General features: G+C 33.3%; 4 protein-coding genes across 5 annotated transcripts; 2 read left to right on the top strand and 2 right to left on the bottom strand.

The window, feature by feature from the left end:
• The first annotated feature begins 61 nt into the window (after positions 1–61).
• Positions 62–3,428, top strand: LOC123690370. Its single transcript, XM_045633758.1, has 2 exons — positions 62–422; positions 2,060–3,428. Exons 1-2 carry the CDS (start codon positions 152–154, stop codon positions 2,737–2,739), a joined length of 951 nt encoding a protein of 316 aa, XP_045489714.1. The 5' UTR covers positions 62–151; the 3' UTR covers positions 2,740–3,428.
• LOC123690369 (protein ALP1-like) lies at positions 413–3,314 on the bottom strand. Of its 2 annotated transcripts, XM_045633757.1 has the most exons (3): positions 3,016–3,314; positions 1,474–1,688; positions 413–1,209 (listed from the first exon to the last, which is right to left on the bottom strand). In XM_045633757.1, the coding sequence occupies exons 1-3, from the start codon at positions 3,312–3,314 to the stop codon at positions 800–802; spliced, it is 924 nt and encodes a 307-aa protein (XP_045489713.1). In that variant the 3' UTR covers positions 413–799. The 2 variants fall into 2 exon arrangements, with proteins under 2 accessions (XP_045489713.1, XP_045489712.1); XM_045633756.1 differs by having other exon boundaries at positions 413–1,688.
• An 85-nt stretch (positions 3,429–3,513) lies between the features above and the next one.
• LOC111001683 (programmed cell death protein 4) lies at positions 3,514–21,304 on the bottom strand. Its single transcript, XM_022271672.2, has 10 exons — positions 20,805–21,304; positions 15,722–15,882; positions 11,898–11,999; positions 10,304–10,421; positions 8,842–9,001; positions 8,326–8,415; positions 7,585–7,717; positions 6,419–6,529; positions 5,652–5,791; positions 3,514–5,132 (listed from the first exon to the last, which is right to left on the bottom strand). Exons 1-10 carry the CDS (start codon positions 21,052–21,054, stop codon positions 5,060–5,062), a joined length of 1,338 nt encoding a protein of 445 aa, XP_022127364.1. The 5' UTR covers positions 21,055–21,304; the 3' UTR covers positions 3,514–5,059.
• A 138-nt stretch (positions 21,305–21,442) lies between these two features.
• On the top strand, positions 21,443–23,573 carry LOC111001680. Its single transcript, XM_022271666.2, has one exon. The coding sequence runs from the start codon at positions 22,384–22,386 to the stop codon at positions 23,548–23,550; it is 1,167 nt and encodes a 388-aa protein (XP_022127358.2). The 5' UTR covers positions 21,443–22,383; the 3' UTR covers positions 23,551–23,573.
• The last annotated feature ends 303 nt before the right edge of the window (positions 23,574–23,876 follow it).

Genomic DNA, 23,876 nt, shown 5'->3' with positions numbered 1-23,876 from the left:
TTATTTTACCATTGTATTCAACGGAAGTAAACGCGGCCATTTGCAATCTTATGGGCCGAAACACATAAGCGCGTTGCGGCGCCGCGCCGCTGAAATCAGCAGTGCGCTATAGCGGTGCGGCGCCGCAACGCACGACGCGAATTCCAGCGTTATGACGTCATACTTGTTGACAAGGATGCAGTTTGTTTCTAACACTCTTGCAAACAACATGTGTCAACCGAGAAGCAGTTTTAAAATTAAAATGTCTGACGTTGACGTCGATCTGTTTATTATATCTTCGGTTCAGGAACACCGTTGTTTGTGGGATACTAGTGACAAAACCTATAAAGACAAATTTATAAAACAAGAAGCATGGAAAAGCATTTGTGAGATCTTTTATGTTGATTACAAGGAAAAAAACTCAACCGAAAAATCAAAACTGGGTAAGTAGTAACATAGTATTGTCTTAGGTTTACGCGATCACTATTCACAATAAAACTACAATTTTACTGTAGTAAAAACGTAAAAATCTGATCCGCGGTTTAAATTGTAAAAATTGTAGTTTAATGTAAGTAGCATGTATCTTTTTTTTTTAATCATATGAAATACACCATTTATTTTAATGCCCTATGCAAAAGATTTTCTCTAAGTTAAAATTATATTTTTTCTCGCGCTCTTATTCAAAAAGGTAAACAAATACTATAAATAAAACCAAATTGCCATTTAAATTGTTTATTCGCAGTTCACAACATGTTAAATAGTTTGAATCAAATGTATTAAGGTATTATTTGTATTTTGAACTGAGTAGGTATACGAACATTCATATTTTGTTTAATTGCCAACTTAGGGCGCCAACATCACTGGAAAAGTAATTACAAAAATCATTCCGTATTAGATGTGGGCTTAAATTATTTTCATTTGCTGTGGGCAAATGCAACATTTGCAGATCAGAATCATCAAAGATAATGTCATCGGTCGCTTGTACTCCATCTCGATTCAAAACAAAGTTGTGCATTACACAACATGCCTTGATAATGTCTGTCGCAAATTCGTATTGCACATTCATAGATCGATGAAATATGCGCCATTTATTGGCTAGGATGCCAAAAGCGCACTCGACATATCTTCGGGCACGACTCAGTCGATAATTGTAAACTCTTTGTTGTACCGACAAATGTTTCCCTGAGTAAGGGCGCATGACGTTATTCGAAATTGAGAATGCTTCATCTCCTACAAAAACAAATGGAGTTTCATTTTGAGAACCTGGTAAAGGCTTTGGTACAGGAATAGGTAATTTGCGTGTCATAATCAAATCATAAAGTTTAGAGTTCTGGAAAACGGTGGAGTCACTTTCCTTGCCATACGCTCCTATATCGACAAAAATGAATCTATATCTAGAATCTACAAGAGCTAATAAAACTATTGAATTATAGCCCTTATAATTGTAAAACAGTGATCCACTGTGCGCAGGACATGTAATACGGACATGTTTACCATCAAGAGCTCCTATGCAGTTAGGAAAATTTGCTTTCTTGTCAAACTCAATAGCGACATCTTCTAGAACCTGTTTTGTTATAGGAGGTATATTTTGACTTGATAGATGTTTCCATATGGCGCGACAAACTGTCCTTACAATTTTTGCTATTGTACTTGCTCCTCGGAAGTAATTCGTATGCATGGTTTTAAAGTCACTGCCGGTTGCTAGAAATCTAAAATGAAATAATAATTAGTAGGCAAATAATAAAATAATACAAATGTAGGTATAATCAAACTCAAACTGCGCAGGTAATAGTGTTGCTAAAGGAATAGATTTTCAAAGATAGACAGGTAGTTTTTCAAAGAAGTACTCAAGAAATATTTTACATTATGGTTGTTCTAGGCAAAGTCAATCAGTTTTTAACTTGCCTAAGTCAAGAAAAAGCAGAAAATTGTTCTTTTTCGGCGGCCAGCCATTTATATGAAATTGGATGGACCGAAAGTACTTATGAAAGTTATATCAAATTTTATATGTAGTATAAATGGAATCTAGGGAATTTTAGTCTTTATTACTATTTTTCACTTGTGAAGTTATTTGTTGCAGGTAATGATTTAGTCAAGAAGTGGAAGGCCATAAAAGATAATTTTGCTAAATATCAAAAAAAACTAAAAGATGCCAATCGATCAGGAGCTGGAGCTGCAAAAATTAAAGAATATCACTTGAATAAACAATTACAGTTTTTGAAAAAGGTTTCACAAAATGCAACTGATTCCAGTTTATGTGTAACGGAAGGAGATATTGAGAATGAAATAACGGCATTGCCTCGTTATAAAAGTCAACCACGAAAACGAAAGGCAGATGATAAGGATGATATTGAAGAAGATTTATTGGCAATATTAAAAACACCGGAGAATAGACATTTGCATTTTTTCAAGGGGATTTTACCATCTCTACAAACGTTAAATGAGAATCAAACATTGATATTTCAAAGTCGGGTGCTTCAAATATTAACGGACATTCTTCAACCTTCAATTCATCAAAATACACATCACGGCTATAATCAAGAATATCAGCATCAGGGTTATAATCAAGGATATTCAACTATGAGATACGATAATACGGTTCAGAGTGGCTACCACACTTCTACTCCTGGAAGTTCGATTACTGAACAGAGGACTACCTCATCATCAAACCAACAACGTCCAATAAATTCACCATTTTTACTGGACGAAACGTCAGCTACTTCCTATGTTTCACAAGATGAGGAGTTTGATTTTTCTTAAATTGATCATTACATTTTTTAAGGCCTATTTAAGTATTCTTAAAGTAAGAAAATTGTATAATGCAAAAAGCTTAATTTGATTCTGTCTTGTTTCATTTGAACCTGGCTTTGTACCACTAGGTACCCCCAAACCATGAACACTAGTGATGCAAAATTTTTATCGACACCCCGCTAGTACCACAGGTGTATAAAGCCAGGGGTACAAATAAAACTAAACATTTGATTCCGAGTGCCATAAACATCAATAAAAAAAAAATAAGAAACCTATTTGTTTTACCTTAAAGTTAAGCCCAGCATTTCCAAAGCAGTAACTGGTTTCCTTCCTTTATTTTTTTTCTTCTGTATATATTTTGATAACTCGCTTAATAGCTCTTCAAATGATGATATACTCATTCTAAAGTAGGCAACAAATTTTTTTTCGTCTATCTTTAATGCTTCGTATTTTTTAGAAAAGAACTCGCCATTTGGATTCATACCCTTACTTAATGGATGTATCCAGTATCTTCTTTGCCGTATTTTTAAGATAGAATAATGTCTTCTTAATAACAAATAAGCAATAAGTTTATTACGATCCATCGCAGAGAGACGTCTATCCACACTCAAAAATCACGAGAAAATGGTTACCCTACCATAATGCCCTGTTTCGCGACGCCGAAACACATAACGCAACTGCCGATTTTGGCGTTGCGGCGCCGCAAAAATAAGCAGTTTGCGTTATGTGTTTCGGCCCTATCTGTTGCCACAGACTGCATGGAATATCGGAATAAAAAACATCTTCATAAATGCATTTATTGGAAAAATTGGATTGTGTACATGCCAGTAGTTTTAATATATTTAACATATCCTAAACTAGTATTGCTTAAATACCCATTCATAAGCAAACAAACGATTTTACTTTGACTTGACGAAACTGTCATAGACTATTAATTTGAGTGTTGCCACTTTTTGTCAAATTGTTTCGATTTCGATACATTCAATCCTTTAAAAAACTGTTGAAATACTAAAGATCTAGTAAAATTAAGTTGAATTTAGGGACCACAAATCTGACTCAGCGCTATCTATGATATCCGACCGTCACAATGCACACTGGCAATGTTAGATATCAGATTTAGCGTTAAGCAAGACTTTAGTATGTTAAAAAACGTACTTTTACATACATATAGTAGTTCATTTTAGAATTTAATATCAAAATGAAAACCAATTTTTTTCAAAACCGACTTCAAATTTATTCTGTACGGTCCAAAACTGATTGATTAAATGTGAAATTGTTCGCGTTTCAATCAGGTAAAACATTAAAGATCTAGAGTACTTCAAGTTCCAATGATAAACGTCTTATATAAACTGTAAGCAAAGGCTGCCGATACACAATCCTAACATCTTGTGTATAGACAGCTTATTTATCAATGATATATAAAGTGGCTTGGTTGTGCAAAATTGAGAGCATGAAAACTCAAACGGCTTTTATCTGAAGCATTATCATTAATAAAACATGTTAAATATAAATTGTTTCGGTTGGAATCATAGCGAAATCAAATGTTCATACCAACGATAACAGATGGCGCCAGTCATATATGGAGAATTTTCAAAGTTTCAGAAAACGGACACCTGCGCCTAACCACTTTATACAATCATCAATTAGCATTAAAATTTACATATAATCATTAATTTAAACTTTGTACTAACACTAAGACACTAACCATAAAGTTACTCAGTCCATCACATAGCATTCTTTTCAAGAATTTAATTGCGGTATTCGTACTTAAAAACCGGATTCAAATCGGTAAGTTAAAACTTCAATTTTGGTAGATTTGTGTGTGTGTGTTGTATAAAAATATCTATTATTGGTAACTGAATATGCAACTGTTATGATTTTTGGAATTTTAAGTACGAATCCGTTTTTTTTTCCAATGCGGGTAGTTACAACATTCATACCCTCAAAACGTATGACACAAAAAAGCATTCCTAATAATATAGGAATAAAAACTTCAATACACAGCTGGCGTATAATGTATAATCGATAATACGGGATTGAAACCAGCAACAAATAATTGTTACAAATGAATCCAGTATCTGTCAAATTTTGACATTTGCATGTCAAAAAGGTATGTTTTAATTACTTAAAAAAAAAATATAACCTGGAATATGTGTAATAAAAAAGCCTTAACATATTAAAAAAATATCTAACTGAATGTAAAAAATATAATACCCGAGAAATTGAAAAAAAATCTTACAAAATTTCATACAACTTACAAAGAAAAAAAAAATTTTTTTTTTCGTTAAAAAAAATACATTATACACCATACTATGCGTATACGGCGGGTTTACTCGCGCAGTTTGAGTACGTGGTCCTTGATGGCGCCACCGTCACCTTCAGACACAAAGCGTTTGCGACCTCTGAAACAAAAAAAATAATAATTGAAAACTTCAACGTCAAAACTAAAGAAACTCTTAAGTATAAATATAACTAGCCCAGACACTCGGTTCGACCCGTTAATAAGGTCGTTATATACCCAAAGTCTTTCCTAGATACATCGTTAAAATAGTAGTTTGTGACATCGCCGCATTCAAACAAATACAGTATTATTTATATCTTCACGCCTTTTTTCAGAAGGGGTAGGCAGAGATGGCTTTTACGCTTTTTTTCAAAAGGGGTAGGCAGAGATCACTGCTTTTACGCTTTTATCCAAAGGGGTAAGCATAGATCACGACTACGCTTTTTTTTAAAGAGGTAGGCAGAGATCACGGCTCTTACGCTTTTTTCAGAAGAGATAACACTTTTACGCCTTTCTTGTTTTATTTCACACAAACCCATAACATACATTCCATTGCTACAAAGCCGGGAATCAAACCACTCCAATAGGCCAACATTGCTGTAATTATATTTTGACATTAAATCTAATACAATTTCCTCACCGAGTGGGCATACGCTTGAGAACAGTCTCGCCCAATCTGAACTTGTGCTGGCACCGTTCAACGAAGCGATCCAGCATTATGTACGCCAGGGGCACATCCAACACTATATCAGACATATCTTCTAGCACTCGGAGAAAACCCTGAAATATATTATATACATTAATAAATATGTTGTGGTTTTATGAAACTACGGTAAAAGTGAAACTATTTTTCACATTATAGACTAAACATTTTTGGAATATTCCATTAAGGGTATAAAATCGCTTTATCATACTTAATTTTATACTTGGAAAATTGGAATGATAATGGGACTAATAAAAGTAGACTAAGTCCCCAAATAATATTTTTATTGAATTCTGTGTCTTAGAGAGTACATAACATACATAATACTTAACAATTATTTAGATTATATACACATATTAAAATAGCGTGGAGCACTGGCACAAATGAATAAAAGTCTATACACTACACGGTCAGCTGCTGCGAACTATATGCGCCGCCATATTGGCCTCGGCTGCTATGACGAGCGCCTTTCACTTTATCCCCACTCCGCGGCCGACCGTCACGCGACATGCGCCACACAGACGAAAAAATTTGAAAACTAAAAGTTTCACTTTTTTTTTAATAGAACAGGGGGCAAACGGGCAGGAGGCTCACCTGATGTTGAGTGATACCGCCGCCCATGGACACTCCAATCCAATAAAAATCAGTGAAATTTTTAGTACCAACATATGAAAAGTCAGAATTTATATATTTCAAAAACTCACCCTGTCCATCTGATCTGGTGTGACAATAACACAGCGTCGCAGTTCCGACAGGAACGTGCAAAGCTGTTCTTCAACACTAGTGTTGATCGCTTCAACTGCTAACAAGACGGTCTGAAAATAATATTATAGATATACCTATATATATATATAGATATTATAGCTGACCTGTCAAACGTCATATATATCATTTATAATAAAAAATAGGGGTTGATTTTATTGGGGTTAAAATTAGGGGCTGTATGTATTTTTTAATAAATAAAATAAAATTTATTTCCTACAAATATAACTTTTTACATTGACCCATCTCCTAACGCTTAATTAACTAATTAAAATTAATATCTTCTTATTTTATTTATTTTCTATATTATTTACCTATAACTATTTTATTTACTGTTATTAATGTACTACTTATATAATATTTAATATTATTATATTTTTTAATACTGTATCATAAATTTTTGAGGAAACCGACATGTCTTAGACCCAAAAAGTCGACGACGTGTGTCAGGCACTGGAGACTGATCACCTACTTGCCTATTAGATTTAAAAAATGATCATGAAACAGATTCAGAAATCTGAGGCCAAGACCTAAAAGAGGTTGTCGTGCCACTAATTAATATTTTATATTCCCACGCGTGTTTATGAGTCCTAAACAGTCCCATCTATAGTACGGACGCGGAGCACGAAGAATTTCGTAGAATGACCCCTCATCTTATGTCTTTGTCGCTCGCGCATAAACATATTGCCGTTTCGCTCACACAGATGCAGTGACCGCCGTATTCAGAGATTGTAAACCTTTTAGTCATAACCATAAAGACATGTGGTGGTGCACATGTACTTTGGTTTGTTTTGTTATAGTATAGTATATAAGTAGTAACGTATCTGGCGAAACATCTGATAGTTCATCAGAAATAGATGCCTCTGACTAAAATTAAATGTTTTTTTAAGAGTATTTCTGTTATTTTTTTACCAAATCTTAGTCGCAATCATAACTTTTCCTTTTTATAAATCCATCAAGCCGTTTAGTCTAAATAAAAAACAAAGCTACCGTTTTTAATATTCGTACTTATAAAAAAAATGTTTTTAACCACTGGCAGTAGGCCCAAAGGTCATTGTACGAAATTCTTCGTGCTCCGCGTCCGTACTATAGTTATCGTCATAGTCACCTCATACACCAACTCATGGTGGAAATGGGGCACCTCCAGATCCTTCACGCAACGCATGGCTTCAGTCAAGTCAGACGACGTCAGGTACTCTTTCAGGAGAAGTTGGATCTGACGGATCAGAGATTTGACTGGCCTGGAAATATTTTCATTTATTTATTCACACTTCGTTGCAAACACAAATAACACAATACAAAAAAATTACAATGGATGCAACGGGCGGCCTTAACGCTAACAAGCGATCTCTTCCAGGTCACCCTAAGATCTTATTTACTATGTTAATAAATAAATAAATAAAAAGCGTTTTATTTCCAGTATTTAAAGTGGACAACCATCGTGACAGGAGATTTGTATATTTTACTAGCTGACCCGGCAAACGTTGTTTTGCCATGTTTTTGTGCCAAAAAATTAAAGTTTATAATTAACAAAAAAAAAACATAAGGGATGATTGTAGAGGGGTGAAAATTTAGGGTTGCATGTATTTTTGTATGGTGTATCGTAAAAAAAACGAAAACGAAAAATTTGTCTAAAAAATAAATAAAAAAATTTAGGGGTTTACCCTTAACATTTAGGGGAATGAAAAATAGATGTTGTTCGCTTCTCAGATCTACCCAATATGCACACAAAATTTTATGAGAATCGGTCGAGCCGTTTCGGAGGAGTTCGGTTACTAACCCCGTGACACAAGAATTTTATATATAAGAAGATGTGCTGGGGGCAAATGTTATAACACTAAAATCTTACCTGATACCACCACCAACGCCCCATATGTTGTCCAGTCGGACGAGTCCATGCTTCATAGACAATAGAGTCTCCGCTCTTTGGATAGTTTGTCTGCAATTTTAATTTTTTTTTAGATTAAACATTTTATCGATGTAAAGCTTTAGGTTTCTTCAAGAGTGTTGTAAAAAGGTATGACATTTTGACATACGAGATTCCACTCTGACAGTTTGTCATACGAGTTTCGATTCTGACAGATTGACCATTTTGACATACAAGAGATTAGAGATACATGGCAAGAAAATTATTACTAACGTAAAAGCCGCAATAGACGATCATATACCAGTATCTGATCACTCCGTGTATTTGTATATATGTATTTGTTTTGTTTTTATTCACACAAATTAAGTGAAGGCCAGCGGTGAATCCCAAAAAAAAAACAAAATGTATTTAAATACTTAATAAATTGTTGTTACTGTCGTGAAATTTCCGTAAAAAAACCCTTACGCGCTTAAAGAAGTTTTACTTCAGAAAAATTACCTGGCAGGCGGATTCAACTCCACATTGGACATGGCCTGAACAAATCTAGGCGGCAGGCAATCATCAGCGACACACCTGGCGATGAAGTTAGACAAGAGTACTGCTGCATCGGGCGTGTCCAATATGAGATCGGGTAACTTGTCCAATAATCTTTCAAATGCTGAAAATAATAGAAATATAAATCGGGCTTCGCCTTCCTGTTCACAGTAATTGTATGAAACATTCGTTCGTATTAATACAACACAAATACACACAAGATTATACACATATCAAGTAAATCTTTGTAATGTGGAAATGAAAATATCAAGGGGTAAAAATTGATTTTTAGCACAACCATATTGTTTATCACTGAGCGTATATTCGACGATGTTATTTGTGATACGTACTTCTAAACTACTTAACCGATTTGAATGAAATTTGCACAACTTGTGCAGTTTGGAGTAACTTACCAGATAGGATTGCAAGATATATATTTCTACTGTACGTGTGTGTTACTAAACTCCTCTCAAACGGCTGGACCGATTTGAACGATTTTTTTTGCATTTGGGTGGAGCCCTGCATTTAGATTCAGAAATCAACCTGGCAGATGGCGCTGCAGTCGGTACTTTTATACTTTTTTTAATATCCTAATCGCTCTCGTCCATTTTAAACTAACCAACACTGTCAACCATATAGAAGAGAAGCCAAACTAATGGTAGGGAAAAATCAGGGGTATCAGACAAAATCAAAAAAGATAAATTATGAATCTCAAAATCCCTCATGCCTTGAGAGAGGAGACATTTAGTAATGAAGAATACAAAAAAAAAAGTTTAATGTTTAAAGAACTTTATTTCTCATTACGACTGAGACAAAATTCATAAGAATCGGTCGAGCCGTTTCGGAGTATGTGAAAGATTGTGACACGAGAACTTTATATAAATAGAGAAGATACAGCTATAAACATTTAATTGTTTAATTGTCAAAATTTTGGTTTCTTGGTTAGATAAGTGTTAAATTAGTATCTAAATAGTGCTTTTATTAATTTATTTGGTAATTAGCTGCCCCCGCGAACTTCGTTTCTCCCTCATGTGATTTAATCAGCCTACATTTTTAGTACATACCGGATTGTTCGGTTTTCCTGTGATTTTTTCTCTATATAAACCTCAGAGTTCAAGTCGTAAGTTTTTAATTAACAAATAAAAATTAAGGTAGATCGTAGATGGTTTAAAATTTAGGGTTGTATATTTTAATGCTGTATCATAAAAAATTAAAAAATGCACTTTTATCAAAAATTTCAAAAAAATTAGGGGTGGACTACCCTTAACATTTAGGGGGATGAAGAATAGATGTCCGATTCTCAGACATACCCAATATGCACACAAAATTTCATGAGAATCGGCCAAGCCGTTTCGGAGGAGTTTAACTACAAACACCGCGACACGAGAATTTTATATATTAGAGATAATGATGTGATGATACTCACCATAACTGATATCTCGTACCGAGAACACTCTCCCATACAAATCCGATATCAGAACGGAAGCCATTTCACAGTGCGACGGTTTGTGGTCCAACGCGATCTCAACAATTGTTTCGCATACCTTAAAAAAACATTTTTGTATTTATTTTATTAATATCTTTAATTACCCCCTTATAGTCAAGAAGTACTTGGAGAAGCGGGAAAACTCTATTTTTTTTAAGTAGTAGTTTTAAATTCTTAGGGTCTGTTTCACAATGTCCGGATAAGTTCCAAATAAGCTATTTATTACTTATTGGTAGGATAAACAGGATTTTTGAGTTTCATGAATATCAGATAGCGCTATTTGTCATTAAATTATTTGTTGCAGGCCCTTAGTATTATTTGTTGTTTTTAAATGTCATATTTCAGTTTTTTAATTTTATTCTTCTGTTTTTTTTTAATTGTACTTAGCCGTTTATAATTGTACTTAGATTTTTTAATTAACATGTGAGGGAAATAAGCTACATTTATTTACCTTTTCTCACCTGGCTGCAGGTAAGTATAGCAATCATAGAGATGGGTGCCTACTACAGTGAGGTATATAATAAATAATAAATTTAACTTACTACATGTAACTAACATGAGAAAGTAAAAATTAAAAAAAAATTAGTTGTTAATTAATTAATTACTATTAATTGCAGCAGGCTTATGATGGCAGAGGTTGTTTTTATAAGTTCATGATATTGAAATCAGCTTATAAAAAAATGTTTCATCCAGGGAAAAAAATATATATGTATATACATTTCATTTTTTCTCTTTGATTGATTGATGATTTTGTGTGTGTGTGTTTTTACCAGAAACATCGGTTTCAAATTATGTCATGATTTAAAATTATGTCTAAATAATTATAAGTTTAAATACAATAATAAATAACTATAATCCGTAAAAAAGTGTTTTCTTTGTGTGTGTTTTTGTTTGTAATAAATGATATGTCTAACAATATTAGACACTTTCTTATGTTAAACTTCCTTTTCAGTAGTTAGTTATATTTAGTCTGGAGTGAGGCTATATGACGTGTGAAGTGAAACTTCTTTAGGCGCATGAGGGTAAAATATTTACGGATGAAACGCAATAATAATATTAGCGTCACGAAGATGTGCAGCGTTTTTGTCGAAAAGGGACAGAGCGATTGAGAGTGTGAAAGATCGAGAAAAAATATAGACTATTGGTTGATGTATTCGTTTACTTACATGTTAGAACTTTAGATGGCAATTCTGTCGCATGTCTTGTGCAGAAAACGCAGATTTTTTATTTATTTATATTATCATTACCACGTATACAATTTGTATATAGATATACAAATACATGAGTGGAGTGATCATAAACTGGTACATGATCATCTATTGGGGCTTTTACATTACTAATTATTTACATTTCTGCCATTGTACGCACTCTTTTTACCCGAATACATTAATAATAACAATTTATTTCAAATTTGTTTCACAGAAATAACTTATATCTAATTGCGCTAGATATATAAACAAAATTAGTCAGGTTTATCTAACCATGAACTAGGTGTGAACCTGTATTTTAGCATACATTGAAACATGATACTCACCAAGTGGCTCCGTTTCGCCGTGACATACTCCAAGAAATCTTCAGCCGCAGCGTTGGTATCTCCATGCTCGAAGTACTCCAGTATCACTGGCTCCGATTTACGCTGAAATTAGAACCATACATAAACTTTTCTTCTAAGACTTCGTGAGGAACTGTTTAGATCAGTGATTCCCAAAGTGGTCTATAGCGACCCCTAGGGGTCTATGAGGACCTGCAAGGGGTCTACGTCAGCGAAAAAAAAAATTGCAGATCCACGATAGTACATCTCAACATATTAACTTACATCATAAAATAAAAAAATAAATCAGTGGCGCTGGCCTTGGCCTTAGATTTCTGAATCTGTTTCACGATACTTTTTTCATCTAGCTGTGTTGTGTTGTTAAGTTGGTGATCAGCCTCCAGTGACTGACAGATGTCGTCGACTTTTTGGGTCTAAGACATGTCTGTTTCCTCACGATGTTTTCCTTCACCGTTCGAGCAAATGTTAAATACGCACATAGAAAGAAAGTCCATTGGTGCACAGCCGGGGATGGAACCTACGACTTCAGGTATGAGGGTCGCACGCTGAAGGCACTAGGCCAACACTGCTCACTTACATCATACTATCTTATAATATCAAAACAAATACATTTATAAAAGTACTTATGAAATAAAAAAATATTTTGAGTAGTTTTAATATAAATTCAATTAATAAATGTATAAATTAACATGTGTTTTTACTTTAAGTTTTCAACACTAAACTTCACTACAGTTAGAAATTTACAGAAACCAAGGCAAGGGGTCTACGACACAAAAAAGTTTGGGAAACTCTGCTTTAGATATTTAAAAATCTATACTAATTGTTTAGAGTTCAGTTCTAGCTTTAAATTCATAAATTCCTAGTTAGAATTAGTTGGTTAGTTCTCGTTCATCTGCAATCAACCATAATCATATATTTTCTGAGGATAATTTGGGTTGGCTGCAATTCCATTGAAAGAAACTTAAGTGTATCCTATATGTATGTGTTATAGAAACTAGATTTTAGGTGAGTTTCTCTGGTCTAGGTCTCTAGTATTTTCCACCTTTTTAGGCGATTTACATCTCCTGAAGTTAAATCTTGGCCAGTTCATTTGTGTGTTCGTACAACCTTTCCCTATCTACTCTGTTTCTACTATTCTTTTTGTGGATTACTTCTTTTAGATTGGCATCTCCAGATAATCGTGTACATGTAGAAAATAGTGTGTACTAGAAATAGTTCATTAAACAAATAAAATTTTTACCATATTTGTTATGTATTGTAGAAAAGATTACTCGTAACATATATGCCCTGAGACCGATATGTTGTATCCACTGTTTAAATCTAATACGTCGTTTAAACACTTTCTTTTGTTTGTTTAAATGAGCACAGCACATATATAATTATGTATGTATGCACTTACATAATTATATGTGCATTCATACAAAATTATATGTACACTGCTCAATATATATTTGCTCACGAACTTAAATATTCTCAAACAATAAAACTAACTACAAATTAGTTTTTTAAAATCATACTTGTCTACTTCATGGTAACCCATCATTTTTTCAACCGCACCATGCGTTGCTTAACTTAACAAATCTATTTTACTTATAAATGTGTCAAATCGCGTCTATTACTATCGAATCCTCGGCGTTGCGACACCGATTACATCAATCCACGCATTGTGTGGTATATGTGATCAACTGAAAGCGGTTGACCAAAACAAAACATTTTTGTTACCCCTTTGTCATCTTAAAAAAAATATAGTGCCGTTTCTGTATCAGTCCTGTGATAATTTTTCTAATAGGCAATACACATAGAAAGAAAGTTTATTGGTACACAGCCGGGTATCGAACCAACGAACAACAAGAGTCGCATAATGAAGCCACTTTTTTTTTTTTTCGAGGGAAAATGCGTTACGCATACCCTCCCGTGACACAGTTGCCTGTGAGGGGTTATGTGGGACTCGCCACTGTACAGACCCACTGAAACCCCACGGAGCCACCAACAATCGCCAGAGGCAGGACGCGGTAACAGCTTAGCCTTGTCCGCATCCAGCCATGCTGAAGCCACTAGGCCAACACTACTCTAATTGAGGATAAGCTATATAAAATAAAAATATGAGTTTCTAACAATTTGTACAATTTTACAAAAGTAACCTCTCACATTCTATTTCATTCTCTTCTCATTTTCCCAGACCTAATATTTGTTTTTTGAATAAATGGATGTTTCAAACCGCTTCCGCTCATATCTTGTACGCGTGACCGCTATACGGATGTCAACGACCCGGCGAGGCGCGGCTCGTATCTCGGTCGTGCCAAAATGTTTGCGTTTGATAACGTTTTGTATACAAATATCAGCTGGGTTATTCTCTGTATTCTTGCTCTGTGGCCATCAACTTCGGAGTATATTTTGATAAGAAACAAAAGAAAGGAGTATTCTATTAGGGTTAATTCTCATCTCTGGTCAAAGGTTCGATCCCCGACTGTGTACCAATCATTTAATGTATATTTCTTATTTTTGACGTTCATAAGTGAACTTTATGTTACCTATATGAATAAATGATTTTTTAATTGAATGGACTTTACTATTAATTTCGGTCGATGAATGAAAACATCGTGAGGCAACCGGCTTGTTTTAAGACCCAAACGTGTTTCAGGTACAGGTGGCTGATCCTACTCGCCTATTAGATCATGACACAGCATAAAAAAATCTGAGGCTCAGAACTAAAAAAGTCGTAGCCATTGATTATTAAAAATGATAATTTCAGGAACCCGCCAAAATGCTTCTCTATACAAGATGGCGTCGCTACAGTCCCTACACATGACACGATTTTACCTATTTTAGATTTATTAAATAAATAAATATGTTTACTATGGAATATTACATACAGGTATCACTTATGCCATGCCATTAAAATTGAATCGTTAGACATCTTTACTCATCGGCATCGACAGTGTAGGCCGAGAGATGAAGCCGGCGTAAAAAACTATCTACTCTTCTCTTTTAAAATAGAAAATCATCAAACAACACTTATTTTAAAACAAATAAATGTAACTTGATCAATTCAACTGTGATTTACATTTATCTAATTCTCTATATACATACGAAATCTATCAAACAAATAAAATCCTAACACCAGTAACTAGTAGTACCTAGTAGCTAACACTAGTATGAAATGAACCTTTTTTTTCTAATACCTATTTATTAACGACACTCTCTATAAAACGAATTATCCCTACATTCGTTGCATAGAGTTTACGCTTTGATGAGTGAATTTTTACGATGCTCGCATACTGAATTCTACATCGTTTAGTTAGGTCTACGTGGCATGGGAATCGATAACTATGTTCAAGTATTTTTATATTAAGAACACCTATTTCGTAACAGTACAATTAAACAGTTTGAATAAATAAATATTATTTTAGTATTTTAAAATCAATTTCATAATTATAATTTATTTATATAAATAAAATCTTTTGATTAATTTTAATATTTATCGATAATCACTACTGAATTTTAGTTATTTTTTTCCATACGCCAAAGAAGTATAACTTCTAACGCGTGTACATTATTACACACTTTTTTAATTTTTTTTTAAATATTTTAATCCATTACTGTGTAATGTTGACTTATTTCATTTGTTGCTGCATTGTAAATGTAGCCTTTTTTTAACAAAACATTTCTCCGGAGTTCATAGTCGTCAGCATACGTCATGGGCGGCGGTATCACTTAACATCAGATGAGCCTCCTGCCCGTTTGCCCCCTGTTCTAAAAAAAAAAAACAGCTGACAATTGACACCATTACAGATCATGCTACTCACCACAATTTCCTCAGGCTCAGCCTCAACAATCACTTGTTTAAACTCAATATCACCATTGGCTATTGCCTCAGAGTCGTAGTTTGGATCGTTCTCGTCTTCCGCGTACTCTTCAAGCATTTCGGAGCCTGGCAGACCCCAGACACCCTTACCACCAGCACCACCTACACATGACATCGTTATTCACATTCATTAAAACAATAATGTTTCATGGTAGTCAAAGTTCAAAGGAGGTCGCGTCTTGAAAAATGATATTCGAACTACAGTTCCAACAAATTTATAACATGTCGCAGTAAAGTAGTTAAATCAGAGTTTAGCGCAATCAAAGTCAAAATTCATTTATTCATATAGGTACACTTATGAACGTCAAAAAAAAAATTAAATGAATCTAATTTTACATTTATGTTAGTAGGTAATCTAGTTTTCAAATCAAGGGCGTAGAACGGAAGAGAAGAACTGGCAATAAACTCTCCGCCACTCTTTTTAATCGCCAAATTTTTTTTTACACAATGTTTGTGTTTGTAAGGAGCAGCAGTCACTTGTCTAACTTTAGCGACTTGATTGAATATCGATCTTCTCATTAACTGCCTAGAGATTCAACTAACTCTCGGATTTAACTACTTTACTGCGACTACATACAAAATTTACTATTGTAATTTGAAAGTGTCGGCTGTTATCTCTACTTAATTGAACTTCAAAACTCCGGAGAAAAAATTACGACCTACATAATATAGAGTACCAATTCTAAAAATGCCGGCAACAACGTCGCGAGCCTTGGTATTCGCCCATTGAGAGTGTCCATGGGCGGTATCACTTAACCCTCTCTGACACATGTCATCGCTTTGATCCTAACTATATTTCCCTTCGTCCATATTAAAAGCAAAAGTCGACACAGCCGGGTTCAAACTCAAACTATCTTTAATTGTAAATTTACTATCAGTTCCCAAGGCAATCGCGTAGAGCGGACAAGAACAGGCTAAGAAACTTTCCGCGACTCTTTTTAATCACTAAGTTTTCAGTCATACATAGTTTAAACTGGAGCATACAATCCCAAGGATTAGGATCTTTTAAGTATTCGTCAAATTTATAAAAGACTTTATTTATTAATTTATAATAATAGCCTTTTATTCAGATCAATTAGGTACATGGATTTGTTAAGCTAACATTAATAAATATAATATTATTATTATATTTATAAATTTACTTTTAACGAGGGCTTTCAATTTATTTAGTGATAATTCACTAATATCGAATCTACGACCACAATGATTCGCCCGCCGAAGCCACAAGTCCAATACCAATAAAAAAATCCCGATCATACAAAAGAATTCTTAAAGATTTTTATTGAAGAAACAATAATTTTCTAAAAATAATTCCCAACTCTGCAACACCTTGGCAACGCCCTGTCTGCCGCCAGACTCCATGATTCCGAGGCCAATAACTGTTTGCAAACTGTATTAAAACAATTCAAATTTAATACATTTAAATTTCTTTGTATTCAATTCTATGTGCGTGTTTACTGTTTGAATATATCTCGCATGGTAACACAACGTTACATTGTAATAATAACAGATAAAGACTCGAATGATAACGCACATGTTATATGTATAACATAATAGGCGAATCAATTAACACTATTAAAACTCCTCTATATATATATATATAGTCCTTATATATAAGCTTATTAGGTATATTAGAATTAACTACAATTATATTTTTCATTGGTTTAATGTATTGAAATGATAAGAATGTACTCATTTAAATAAAATTGAAATGAAAACTGTGTTTTTCTCTTATTAAATATTGTGTTTACGGCTGTGTTGCCAAAATAACACACATAGTGATAATTTGAGACGCGTTATCGCTACTGCGCAGTTGTATTAGTCACGAAAACAAATCGATGACCACGTGTTTTTATAATTCTGTATTCTTTCGATTTTTTCAATAGATTTAGACACAAATTTGTGTAATCTTATAATGTCTAATAAAGCTGTATAATAAACTAACCATAAATAATAAAACATATTACTTTTTTCAATGCATACAAATCGGGCTGGGTGAATATGTCAAACAAAAACTTTTAATTTTATTTTCATATAATGAGTTTTTATTCGTTTATCTTTAGTTACTTTTTCTTTTAAGTTTATTGCATGTACAATTTGTGATTATGTGTAAATATTGAACGATTACAATGTTATGTTTACCTGAAGTATTTTCTGGTGAAGTGACATTTTTGTCTGTTTTGAGAAAATAAAGTCTAAAGTGCTACCTTGGCAAAAAACGCACAGAGAACTATATTTAATATTACTAGAAAATTATCGCTAAAGAAAGTTCTCCGGCCGCGTCTGTATGCACGCTATACTCAAAAAGATTTTCGTTAGTTTTTCAGCTTAGTGTAACAACCGAAGAATGTTTGTTAATTATTTATGTATGTGACTGAAATATTAATATTGTTGCAACAACATCTTGACCCACACACGCGGAAAGACTCATCTGCTCACGTGCGTTGACTGCCTATAATTATATAAACGCCACTTGTGTATATAGAAGTAAAAAGTTTGCAACAAAAAAAAGCTTTTTTAATTAAAAATGGACTAAAATAAAATTTGGTAACCCTATGGAACCATTACTTCAAAATCTATCAAATTTCACCTTGGAAATAGTATTATATCACCAATGTTCATTTCTGGTTATTTTGTAATGATATGTCTTTGTCAATGAGCAGTGTTGGCCTAGTGGCTTCAGCGTGCGACTCTTATACCTGAGGTCGTAGGTTCGATCCCGGGCTGTGCACCAATGGAGTTTCTTTCTATGTGCGCATTTAACATTTGCTCGAACGGTGAAGGAAAACATCGTGAGGAAACCGACATGCCTTAGACCCAAAAAGTCGACGATGTGTGTCAGGCACTGGATCACCTACTCGCCTATTAGATTTAAAACATGATCATGAAACAGATTCATATGAGGCCAGGACCTAAAGAGGTTGTAGCGCCACTGATTTATTTATTTATATGTCTTATTCAATTTCTGAGGCTATTTGATAATAAACTGTTCAGTTAGAAGCTGCAAACCATTCATTATATATAAATCTAAGATCTCTGCATTTAATAGTTGTTAAGTAAAAGTTTTAAGCATCTGTGCCCAACATGTGATTAAATTTTGTAATTTATTGGGTCTATACAGAAGGCATACATGGTGAAGAATACTGATGTACTTGTACTGTATCAGAGTAGAAACACTACATCTTAGCATTCCCGACTACTCTGTAAAATAATGGTTATTAAATAGCAGATATTCCCAGCCCCAAGGTTGTATTTAAATCCTGTCAATACATCATTTATGTTTTTGTACATGCGTTCAATATATGACGATGAAGAAATTCAGACAAAACAAGTAATAAATTGTAAAATAACCGTTATTATTAAAGCAGATATTCCCAACCCCAAGGTTGCATTTGAATCCCGACAATACATAATTTAATGTTTCTTTGTATGTGTTCAATATATGATGAAGAACAAATTCAGACAAAACAAATACTAAATTGACTTAAATATTAACAGAATGTAGGAACAGAAGCCTGCAAACTTACTTTTTTTTTAAATTAAAATTTTTATTGTTTCTCAAATTTTTTACATCAATAAATGAGTATGAGACATATTATGTAAGTAGTCAAGAAACACTTGTGTTGGGGTTGACTCGCTACTTCCCTTATCTATACAAATTCTAAAAAGAATAGCTATAAACTTAATCTATGTATGCAAGTTTGTGTGTGAGTGAGTGTGTGCACACTGTCAAGTATACAATTAGGGCTGTCTTAAACTAGTGAATTTGGACCAAAATGTGCTCAGTTTCCTCATATGTTAAAGTTCTCAGCCAACTTGCTACAATAATGAAATATTACCAAAATGCAGAAACATGATGCCAAGCCCGTAACATTACTGAAGTATGTTTTTTCTAAAATGCTTACAGAAAATATTCGACTGACCTTCATACAAGAATTGAGTTTGACATATCAAGTTACATTTTGTTTTATAACATAAGCTAGATTGTCATAAGGCTAGTGTTAGAGTATTTAAAGTAATAAAGTTAAGCACACTTTGATTTTAATTTATACCATTTAATTGGATTTTTATCACTGATAGCTTTGATTAGTAATTATTACATTATTATAGACAATAAATGCAACATTTTTGCATTGGCTCATACATATTATAATACTATCAAAATTGTATAAATCCTGATAACATTCATGGAAAATAAAATATTATATTTTATTATTATATTACAATCATTATTTAATCTGTATTCATTAATATTTGTATGTGTAATATACTTACACATTGGTAAACTTGGATAAATCACAAAAAATTATGACTAAAAAAGTTATAACTAAACATCGTTATTGAATTTATTACTGTTATTGAAGTTATCTAACAAGGTAACTATTTAAATATAATAATTAATTAAATTTATTACAAAGTACAAACCCACATTTACACTATCAAGTTATGTTTTCTGACAATAGTTACAAGGGCATTGATAGTTTAGAAGACTTGGCTGTATTTATAATCTTGACAAATACCATTGGGATGCTACGATAACTTATGTTTATTTATATGTTAACCTAATGTAGTTAAAGTAACAATTGATAAAATGTAACATTTCACTTCAAATTTAATAATTTGTAAAAACTGCATTCTTATACATTTAAAAAAATAAAATAAAAAAAATTATATGCCTACTAAGAATTGCTAACATATAAATAAAGCAAAGCTTAAGTACTAATAGGAATAAACAGTCCTTCAATGTTGAAAGTTGTTTAGTATTGTGTAATAAGTCATTCAACGTACGTGACCTACACCAATGCATTTAAAAAGGGCGAGTCTATAAATATATCCATACAGACATAGTGCATCTAACTGCGCAGAAATGTTTGACCTTGAAATTGCCGCAAACCTATTTCGACCACCGGTCTATAGTAAACACCACCCTCCTGTATCTGAATTCAGACTGTATACGCTCTCGAAACTTCTTTTTCGCATTATTTTAATTAAACGATAATTGAGTTATGAACCATATAAATTACCTTTTTTAGGCAAGCCCCTGCCATGCCCGTTCCTTGGTCGACGACTATTCTTCCAGCTGCGATATTTAGGAAGCGGCGCGGATACGTTGCTTCCTTCCTTGCTGTTAGTACGGGCCAATTTCTTGTGCCTACGACGCACACGGCCTGAAATGGAGGCAGCGGCGTCTCCAGCGCCTTGCTCTACCACCGGCTTCTCGTTTTCTTCCATAACCACGTTTTCAGTGTCGGACACAATGCTTTCAACTTCCATTGTGGCAACGACGCCAACCGGCTTCGGTTGAGAAAACGGAGAAAGCTTAATCAGGTTTTATAAATCTAAGATTCTACTAGGAGTTATAATTGGGATAAAATATACCACAATAGGTACAATAACTAAGGAATTAAGAAAATTCAGTGTTAACGGAACACGCGTTACCGAGACCGACACAGTACTTCTATAATATTAAGCTTATTTGTTTTGAGAACCCACCGATGTGAAGTTAGCAAAATAACAGAACCCAGGAAATTGTACACAGAACAGATGGGAAATGTTGTGACAATACTGCCAACATTAGATAAATTAAAAAGATTATGTAAAACCTTTGCGTCGGTAAGCTGTATGTTAATCTGACTTATGGTTTGAAAAACTAGGCCCGTATCATCAATCAATTTAAAAATAAAATTTATTTTTGAAGTGAAACTTCTTTAAGCGCTTGAGGGTTAACTTATAACTATATTAGCGTCACGAAGATGTGCAAAGTTTTTGTCGAAATAAAGAGAGAGAGTGAGTAATGGGGAACGTAGCATGAAGCAAATACCCATGTAGCGAATGTAGGGAAAAAGCAAGTAAGGAAGATCGTCAAAGAGAGTGAGATAAAGCGAACGTCATTACGCACAGTGCCATGGAGCGAGAGGTGGGAGAGAGCTATAGTGACTAGTGAGAAAGATTGAGAGAGTGAGGAAGGGAGATCGAGAAAAAATACACACTATTCCTTGATGTATTCGTTTAGTAGTTACGTATAAGAACTTTAGACTATTGGGGTTTTACCTTAGTTTTATCTTTACAAAGTTTCTTTCTGACTAAACAAAATTTCTTGAATCTGTAATACAATAGAAGCCATTATTAATGTATGTCATAGGTAACTAGGTCTGAGGTCATTTGCCAACTGTTAGTCATTTGTTTATCCCTCCGTATTAATCTGTACCCTGCGTTCATTTGTATTTTGTATTGACAATTGACATCTCTGTGGATTGAGGATTCGGGAATTATTAGAGTTTGGCGATTTGGCTCTATAATGAGTTAGTGACGATTCTGCGCTAAATAATAAATATGAATTAGTTAATACTTGACGTACTATGATTTGTACAATATTTACCTTATTAGTTCTATATTTGTAGATTATTACTATATTTTAAACCTGCCTTGATATTGAATTGATCAGTTATTACTATTAACTTGGAACTTATAATCTTAACTAGAACATAATATTATGGTCAACGGTGTTACTTTGTTTTTATCATTGGTTGAAAATTAAATCGTAAATTGTTTTATTACTTTAAATGTTGAATTCATAAATAAAGAAATTGTTTATACCACAAAATGAATCATCGTAAAACAGATTTTGTTACAAGATTTCGTTTATTAAATTCTCAAGATAATTCTGAAGAAATTGTGTGGTCATGCAGTAGTTCCAGTGATAATGAGAATGATGGTGGTAAAATGAATAGTATCCAAGACCGAAAACATTCTAAGACAAGGAAAAGGAAAGCAAGCAAAATGATGTTTACCAATGACATTTGCAATTTACATTTAACAATATCAGATACCTCCCAAGAAAGTCAAGGAAATTATAACACCTCACCCATTCTTAAACCAAGACAGTCAAAATCAATATCAAACTTTAAGAGGAACCACTCGCCACCCTTATATTCTAAAATTAAGGGATCTTCATCGCCTATTTTACAACCAATAACTGATGAACGAAGATCTAAAAGTCCTGTATTAGTCTCAAAATTAAAAGAAAACACTTCAGAAGTATGTAAAAAGTTATTTAATTCAAATGTTACAAATCAGTGTAGCGTTAAGAAACGATGCATTTCACCTATAGTATGTAAAAGAAATAGTGAAGGCCCTACCTTGATTTCGACTAAATTTGTTTATAAATCTGACAACAATCAAAATAAAACAGCATTAGTAGAAAAAATTAAATCATATTTTCAGAGGAGTTTAAGTACAGAATCTCTGTCACAAAATTCAATCAGTGAATGTTCGACACCTAAAAATAGTTCAAAAACCAGCGATGAGGTAGAAATAATAGATTTTACACAAGGCTTGCCAATGCCTGTAAAACATGAAGGTTTCTTACTTACAACACACTCTGCAGAGAAAAATAAAAAAGTCAAATACAAAAAGGACGGCTTAGCATATCGCTTAGAAAATTTATTAAAAAAACAAAATGCCAATATTTCTCTGTGGCAGCATGAACAATATCTTGCTAATAATTCAAACTTTATCATGCCGAAGGGAGTATGTGCAGTTTTCAGAATTAAAAAAGTTAATTTCAAATTTGGATGTTTTTTACTACTAGCAATAAATGACAAGGACGAAGTCTTCATTATTTTAATTAATACATTATATGTGAAAGAAAAAATTGATAGTGATGTAATTTTAAAAATATATGAGCCTTACAAAGTGTTAGATTTTAATGACAAATGTAAATTAATTGTTAATGTATGTAAATATGTTTGTGAATCATTTATCTTGTGAATTCATTCTAAAATAAAATTTAAAATAAATCTTAGTTGTGTAAATTTGTTTTAATTTTAATTCATACAATTATATAAATCAATTTGAAACTTAAACTGGCGAAATCAACTTCAATTATGACTGATTTCTGTCTGAAATTATATTGGTTATAAACTAAGAAAATAGGCTTTGACTTTGGCAGATACAAACAGTTCAATACAGGCAGATTCATTCAGATACAGGCTCCCCCTCCCCCTACTCTTGTCAGAAAAAGTAAGCAAGCTCTCGTCGAAATAGTATTATATATAATATTTTTTGTTTTTGTAGAAATCCTCGATAGTGCATAG

This window comes from Pieris rapae, chromosome 24 (genome assembly GCF_905147795.1).
Source record: "Pieris rapae chromosome 24, ilPieRapa1.1, whole genome shotgun sequence".
NCBI lineage: Eukaryota > Metazoa > Arthropoda > Insecta > Lepidoptera > Pieridae > Pieris > Pieris rapae.
The sequence above is the reverse complement of the archived record's forward strand: the minus strand, read 5'-3'. Positions and strand labels throughout refer to the sequence as shown.